This window comes from Grammomys surdaster, unplaced genomic scaffold (assembly GCF_004785775.1).
Source record: "Grammomys surdaster isolate TR1022 unplaced genomic scaffold, NIH_TR_1.0 364, whole genome shotgun sequence".
Taxonomy (NCBI): Eukaryota; Metazoa; Chordata; class Mammalia; order Rodentia; family Muridae; genus Grammomys; species Grammomys surdaster.
This window is the reverse complement of record NW_021604783.1, coordinates 1302999-1311322: the sequence shown is the minus strand read 5'-3', so window position 1 is coordinate 1311322 and position 8324 is coordinate 1302999. Positions and strand designations below refer to the sequence as shown.

Genomic DNA, 8324 nt, shown 5'->3' with positions numbered 1-8324 from the left:
ACACACACACACACACACACACACACACACACACACACACACACACACGTTGTGTCTTGCAAATGAAGAAATCACAAGACATCTCATTGGGTCCACCGTGACCCTGACTCAATCTGATGAGCTTGCTCTGTGGTCCCGTGCTCACGAGAATGCTCTTGATACCCATTTCATGATATCACCCGTGTCAGTTGGGACGGTGAACGAGACAGCAGTTTGTCAGTCTTAAAACAGATTCCCAGCTGGGAGCGGTGGTGTGTGCCCGTGATCCCAGCACTTGGGAGCTGGAGGCAGGAGGATCAAAAATGAGGGCAACCTAGGTCACATACGATCCTGTCACAAAAATGCTTTTATGCTAGAATAGATGGTTTTAGAATGAGATGGTCACATTCCTAAATTCCATTCCAGGTGACTGAGGATGGGCACAGCAGAGGACTTCAAGGACAATGGCTGGCTGGCTCACACGCCTAACCTGACAGGAAACCTGGACACTATTGGATATGTGGGTAGCAGAGTGGATCTCTCTGCCCTGACAACTATAATCAGTATCTCGCCATCCAAATTACCTTCAATTTCTAGAAAACCAACAAACTGCAATCCTGCAAGCCATCTATCATCAGGAACTGTTAGGACAACCCAGAGCTACTTTCCACTAACAGCAGAAAAGGGCAGTTGCCTCTGACCCCCAAGTACATCTTCCCTGAGCTAGAGTCTCAGCTGCCCCTACCTCCCTTGGCAACCCCTTACCTGGGAATCACCGGTGGATTTTCGGAGACTCATGTGGGCAGTCTCTGGAGGGTGCGCCGGGGTCCCTGATGCGTGGTATCCATTCACTGTGGGGACAGAGACACAGCTCAGATGCTGCGGGGGCCACAGACAGGCACCCTTGACTTCCGGCCACAGCTGCCCTCTCTCTCCCTCCTCATCCCAGGGTTGCAAGAGATCTCATGTGGCAGGGGCCATCTATTGGCATGTGATCTGCAGCTAAGAGCTAGGAATGAATGGAAAACATCCCTCTAATTTCTGGCAGCCAGTGTACTGAGCTCTCTGGGGACTGGCTTCCTTCTCAGGAGCATGATCAGCAGAAGCTGGGGTCATCAGAGCCCAGCTGCCATCACAGGTGCTGATGAGGGTCCTGTCTCTTTCTCCTGAGTCAGGTGGCTCCTCCACCACGACCCTATGAGTCCTCTTCCTCTGTCTGGGGGAGTTCTCCACTCTCAGTCTCTGAGTGCTGGCCTGTACGTAAGAGTGAAGATCCATTTTCAAAAATCTCAGGGATCAAAACTAGTTCAGATTTTGGACTGTTTAGAACTTGAGAATGTTTGCATATTCTCATGTCAGCTGTGTGGCCCCCATCTGAAGAGCCAGATGCCAAGACACTCTTCAACTTGACTGGATTTGGAGTTACTAGGACACAAACCTCTAGGCATGACTGAGGATGCTTCCATAGAGGTTTAACGGAAGGAAGAGACATGTAAGCATGCATAGACTCACTAAAAGACAGGGCGGGAGCCCTGGAAAGCCTGGTGAGCTTTCACATCCCTCTGCTTAACAACTGCAGATGCAGTGTGACCAGCTGCCTCACACACCGTCACCAAGCCTTCTCTGTCACGATGGATGCATCCTTCCAAACAATGAATCAAAAGAAACCCTCCCTTCTCATTTGTGTGTGTGTGTGTGTGTGTGTATGTGTGTGTGTATGTGTGTGTAGAGTAGTGGTGTGTGTGTGTATATGCGTGATGTGTGTGTGTGGAGTGGTGTGTATGTGAGTGTGTGTGTGTGGTGGGTGGGGGAGGAGAGTGGTGCATGTGTGTGTGGTGCATATGTATGTGAATGGTGTGTGTATATGTTGTATAATATGTACGTGGTATGATGTGTGGGTGTGGTATGGTGTCAAGGTAGTGTGTGTTGTATGTGTGTGTGTGTGTGAGTGTGGTAACTGTGTAGTATGTGTGGTATGATTTATGGGTGTGGGGTGGTGGTGGTACTGCTGTGTGTGTGTGTGTGTGTGTGTTGTGATTCCCAGATCAACTCCTGATGTTGTTTCTCAGGAGCCTTTTTATCTTGGGAGAGGGCCTCTCATCCGGACCTGAGGCTCACCGGTTAGGCCAGGCAGAGGTCTACTTGCCTCTCTGCACCTCCCCCCTCCCCAGTGCTGGGGTTACAGAAACCCATGGTCACATTGGCTTTTTTACGTGGACACTGGGAATGGAAGTCAGTTCCTCACGATTGCACAGCAAGCATCTTCCCAGGAAAGCCGTCTCCCAGACTTAAGTTGCCTTGTCACATGATTTTGTCACAGAAAGTAACTAGTACATGCTTCCAAGCCCAAAGCACATAGAGATGTCAGTGTTTAATGTTTTAGATTTAGATTTGGAGGACGTACAGCCAGGTTAGTAGAAAGAGGATGGGATGGATTAGTTGTCATGAAGTTTGGGTCTCCTAATTAATAAATGATGATCAAGTACATGGATTCCTGGGTATCAGTTTTCCTAAAACAAAACCAGGGCCTGCTGGCTCACACCTGTCACTGCAGAGCTCAGGAGGTTGAGGCAGAAAACCTATACGCTTAAGGGCTGCCCAGGCTCCAGAGTTTGTTCCAAACCACTGAGATGACTTTTCCCTAAGTTTTATCACCAAGAAAAAAATAAAAAGGGCCAGACATGATGGCACATGCCTTTAGTCCCAGAGCCTGGGAGGTAAAGGCAGGCGGATCTCTGTGAGTTCAAGGCCAGTCCATACTACGTAGTGAATTCTAATCCAGCCAGGGCTGTAGAGTGAGACCCTGTATCAATAAAGCAAAGCAAAATGAAAATAAAACCACAAGAAGGGCTGGGGATGTGGCTTGGTTGTAAAATGTATCTAGCATATTAAAGGGTCTGGGTTCACTCTTTAGAAGCACACATGCACATACACACACATGCCACAACACAAGCACACACCACACACATATCACACACAACACATACCACACACAGACCACTCATGCCCCCCACAGCACTCATACACATATACACACATACCACACACATATCACTTACACAAAACACCCATCACACACACAAACACACATCACACAAATACACATCACACATACCACATACACACACATACCACATACACACACACACACACCAAACACACATATCAAACACGTACCACACAACACATACCACAGACACACCACATACACCACAGAGGGATCACATACACCACAGACATACCACACACACATACCACACTCCACACAAACCCCTCCATACCACATACATACTACATATACACTTATATAACACACATACTCCCCCACACACATACTCCCTCCCCCACACCACTCACTCTACAAACACACTAGACTTTAAAGCCACATCCCTCTAAAACATGTGTTTCTTAGGGCATACTCACTTACATCCCCACTGTGTGCTGATAAGCCTCCTTTCAACGGCTAGGGGAAATTCCACTGCAACGCTTTCCCCTTGCTGAGGCTCAACACACTTGTCACAGTCAGCTTCCAGCCTCAGCCCTGCTTCCCACTCTTGACCTCATGGGTTCACACTGGGACTCACACCCTTTCCCAGATCCATGAGCTGGGGAAGCTATTTATCTTTGGTGAAAAAAAAAAAAGTGTTCGTGTGTGTGTGTGTGTGTGTGTGTGTATTCCAGACAGTCTCCAAATCTGCTTAGTTAGTATACCCCCCAGGAGGTCATGAATGTGAAAGATCTGCATCTTTCACAGGACCTTATTAAAAAGCAAAGGGCAAAGCAGAGAGGTAGCTGAGAGATTAAGACGCTCTGGCAGAGGACCTGGGTTCAGTTCCTGACCACTACACGTAGGCTCACTTCTAGTTTCTGGGCTCTAACGCCTTCTTCTGGCCTCTGTGGGCACCACCACACATGCACTGTATATATGCTCATGCAGGCAGTATATGCAATATAAAAGGATGAGCAGTGAAGGGTGGGGAGGGGAGGCTGCTGCTTTTACTGAACTTTAGCCCCTGAGAACCACCAGCTTACACCATCTCTGGAAACTGGAGCTAAGCTGTCCTTATGCCCCAGGCTGGTGTAGACTGCCAATGGATATACACACATACAAAGACTGGTTGGAGGACCATAGGAAGACATTGGCAGTAATTTTCAACTCATGATTCTTCCAGAAATTTTGTAAGCAGGAAGCAGAAGAGAACACATCTAAAAGTTGTCAGTGGTTACAATAGGCAGGACATTCCATTTGCATGCAAAATGAACCCACAGGCCCGTGTGTTTGAACACTGGTCCCTAGCTGTGAACACTGTTCTGGGAAGCCATGAAGCCTTTGGGACATGGGGCCTAGCTGGCAGACACATAGCCATCCCAGGGTTGGGGCACAGAGCTTGAGGGATGCTGGCTAGCTGTGGTTGTCACTCACACTCCCTGTTTCCAGCTACACCGAGAAGAGATGAGGAAACCCATTAGCTCCATCCCTCAGCTGTGAGCTCCCCCAGGCCTTCCCTGCCCTGTGGACCACACCCTCTGAGAGATCAAGCCAAAGCCAGTACTTCCTAGACACGTTATTTCTGTCAGATCTTCTGCCTCGGCGGCAAGGAAGGTAGTAAGGTGTAGCTCAGAACCCCAAAGTTTTGGAGTGTTAAAGATGACATCACAAGTAATACTGTGTAAAATTACCTATGGGGTTTTACGTTTACATTTGCATCTCATCCCCCAAATGTCTCCTTATGTGTATGTAAATATTCCAAAATCAGAATCACTTCTGGTCCCAATGCATCTTAGCTAAGGGACATGAAGCCCGGGGTGGAGAGTGACTATGAATAAAGCAAACCATGGGCAATGAGCAGGCAAAGACTCTTCTAAGGAGACTCTTTTCATGCTGGGGGATGTAGACCATCTTCTACCGCTTGCAGTAACAACCTAGGGCCTTTTCCAAGCAGGGTAATGCTCAACAGCCCCTGAGTGGTTGAGCTTCTTCTCAATCTGTAAGACCAGCTCAAGGTTCATGAAGAAGGCTCAGCAGGCATGTATACACACACACACACACACACACACACACACACACACACACACACACTCACACCAAGATAAAAGAAACTGGTAGATAGCAGGCCCCTCTTTCCCTGCTTGGAGAGGAAAGTAGAATGATTCTGCGTAGCCAGCTTCCCAGCCATGGTCCTCATTCAGCTCTCAGATGGTTGGCCAAATAATAGTACCAACTCAATGAGAGAGGCAGCCAGAGAGGAAACACGCAGACTCTAAAAGCATCAGAGACTGAGGAAACCAGCTCAGAGAGGCAACTGGCTCTGTCAGGAAGGCTATTACGTCAGCCACAGTGCACCCACTGTCAAAGTGAAACACCGGAGAAAGTTTGCTTATCCAATAGGACAGTGGAAACATATAGAAGGCAGATAGATGCTGGAGTGAGATAGACATGGTGGTCCACGCCTGCAGTCCTAGCATGTTGGTAGGTTGAAGCTGGGAGGCTGTAAGGTAAACAACCTACATAGGGAACACAACAGCTCACAGAGAAAGTGTAAGATGGCAGTGGGAACCTTGGTGCACTGCTTGGGCTCTGGGGCTGATTCACAGACAGGCCTGAAGACAAATGAGATCTGCGTAATTTAATTTAAAGGGCTGAGTGGAGGACATGGATAAAACATCCTTCCCTATAAACAAAGAGAACACTTGCCAAGAAGCCATGGGACAATCGAAATGTTAGCCACGCTTAAGCTACAAATAAACTGCCAGTACATAGCAAAAGGCATAAATAATTCAGGCCACATTCTTTGACCAGAGCACAATAAAAGTAGGTATTAATAATGAAAAATAAACACACAAGGCTCTGAACCTTCAAACTTCCAGATAGTTGGAAACTTAAGAAAAGGCCTTCTTAAGGATTGTCAGGCTAAAAGAGAGCTTAAGATCATAATGACACACTATTTAGGAAAGAGTAAGGAAGGCTATGTTAAAGTGAATGGATAAAGCCTGCATTATAGTTTGAGGAGGATTCATAGCCTCAATTATTCTATTACCAAATCCAAAGGGACAAAATTAAATGGACTAAACATTTCCCCCTAAAGAGCTTGGACAAAAAATTAAATGACCAACAAAATAAACCAATAAAAACAGGAGGCAGGGCCAGGGAGGGAAATTAGCGCTGAGAGATGGGACTGGCATTGGCGACCTAGAAGTGGCACTCTCTATTTCTCCCCCTCTCCATGTGTGTGTCATTGTGCTTGTATGTATGTGCATGAGTGTGTTTGGGGTGTGGTGGGAATTGCAAGAGCCATAAGAAAAGGAGATGAAGTGGCTTAATTTGAGGGTGACCACAAATGCTTAGACTGAGGAATCAGAACACTTGAGCACAGCAAACACAGGCAAGATTTTTGTTTTTAATGCAAGAGCACATGATTTCTAATCATAGACTTAATAAAATCCAAACCTTCCATAAGATTCAAATTATCAAAATGATTTCAAGAACACTTGAAATGGGAGGGGAAGCAGAATGAGAATAAGGGGAAGAGGAAGGAGGAAGAAGGGGAGGAAAATGGTGGAGATACGGGGGAAGAGGAGAGGGACAAAGAGAGAGGGAGAAGGAAGAAGAAGAGAAGGAGGCCTTTACAAAGTACACCTCCACTAAAAGGCACCAGGCCCAGGCAGTTTCACAAGATAAACTTGTTAAAACTCTAAAGAAGTAGCAAGCCACACGTTATTCCGAGACCTAGAAACATGTGGCATGTCTCTCAGGCTGTATACTCTAACCACTTTTTACCTCAGAGACAAATCATAGCTCAGTCTGGTGATGAAATAAAACATGCTCTCTCTCAGCAGGTAGCCATACTACACTCTTTGACGTCATCGAGTCCCTAGACTAGCCAGGTTGTTTTCCAGCTCTTTGAGGGCAGAGGCTGCCCTTCTGACCCCCACTCACTCCCTTCCCAGAAATCACTAGGCATGCTATATAAGCTGCATCCTGTCACCTAACCCTGGCTCCCCTGGCTCTCAGCCATGCCAGGAGCCAGCTAATGCCCAGGCATCCTGCCTTTAATCCAGCCTCTTGTTCTTTCTTCAGTTCTAGTCTGTCAGCTGTTGGCTAATTACTGCTCATGTCAAAACAATTACTGGGAAGAAAAACTAATTTTCCATTCAACCATTTCTCCCCACACAGCAGTTCCCTTCTGACCCGGTGGTGTTACATGTCTCTCTACTCCAGGAAAACACATTCAGAAAGCTTACCAGTGCAAATGAGAATAGTGTAAAGCCCTTGAGACCCCAGGGCCCTTGCCTATGAGCATCTCCATCCTCTGTGCTCCTAAATAACCAGCCACTGGCCACAGGATAAATGAAGCCCACACGGGGATTTGTTGGGCCCCTAGCCTCTGAGGGGGAAGTTGGTCAAGGATGATTCAGCCACAGCATTCATAGAGCAGGATGGAGACACGAGGAAAAGCATGAAACTCCCAACTCAGGGGTTTCTACGACTTAAAAAGGGGAATGAAACACTCCAGCCGGTGGTAACTATAGTAATTTCAAAAATAAATATACACATGGGTACCCACACACTGGCCTTCACCTCATGGCCAGTCAGACTGTGTTTGGGCGATGAACAATGAGAAAGGGAAAAAGATACTTTGATAAAATGGAGACTGAGGTTGATGAGCAGAGTGGGGTGGGAAGGGAGGGAGGGAGGGAACAGAAAAACATGGAGAGACTAAGCAACAAGTCTGCCACTTGGAATTCACCCTCCCAGGAGCTCTTCCATTGCTTTTCAGTCCCACTTCCTGTTATTAAAAGTTCCTTCTCAAGCCCCAGCCTTCAGGTTTCTATTGCCCAAGAAAACAGAAAGACAGAGGATTAGCCCTGGACACCCTTATGTAACATCTCAGGCTCTGACCTAACTTTCCGTCTCTATGGAATGAGCATAGGAATTCATCCTTCTTCTCGGTAAGAAAGCTGGGAGCCCCAGGGTTCACTGTTCTGGAAATCTGTCCATCTATTCTTCTTGCCTCCCCTCCCTCACATCCACCCATGCTTATCTACCTAACCATCCATCTATCCATCCTTCTACTTATCTATCCATCATCCATCCGTCCATCTATCCATCCATCCATTGATCCACTTATCCCTACATTAAACATAGTGAGTCACCACAATGTTTCCCTAGGTGTAATAGAACACTTTTGACTGAGTTCTTTATATGCATACTTATGTATGCTATGGATATTATGGACAGCAAGGTCCAGCACTCCTACACAGCACACCACACACACACACACACACACACACACACACACACACACACACACACACAGAGAGAGAGAGAGAGAGAGAGAGAGAGA

The 8324-nt window shown here is 47.0% G+C and overlaps 1 protein-coding gene across 4 annotated transcripts in view; it reads right to left on the bottom strand.

Annotated features, from left to right (window-relative positions):
• Gas7 (growth arrest specific 7) overlaps window positions 1–8324 on the bottom strand; it is a 234896-nt gene that overhangs the window by 43926 nt on the left and 182646 nt on the right. For all 4 annotated transcript variants that reach the window (XM_028780144.1, XM_028780147.1, XM_028780145.1 and 1 more), the window contains exon 4: window positions 745–830. In XM_028780144.1, coding sequence (XP_028635977.1) covers window positions 745–830 — 86 coding nt within the window. The remainder of the gene's footprint in view (window positions 1–744; window positions 831–8324) is intronic.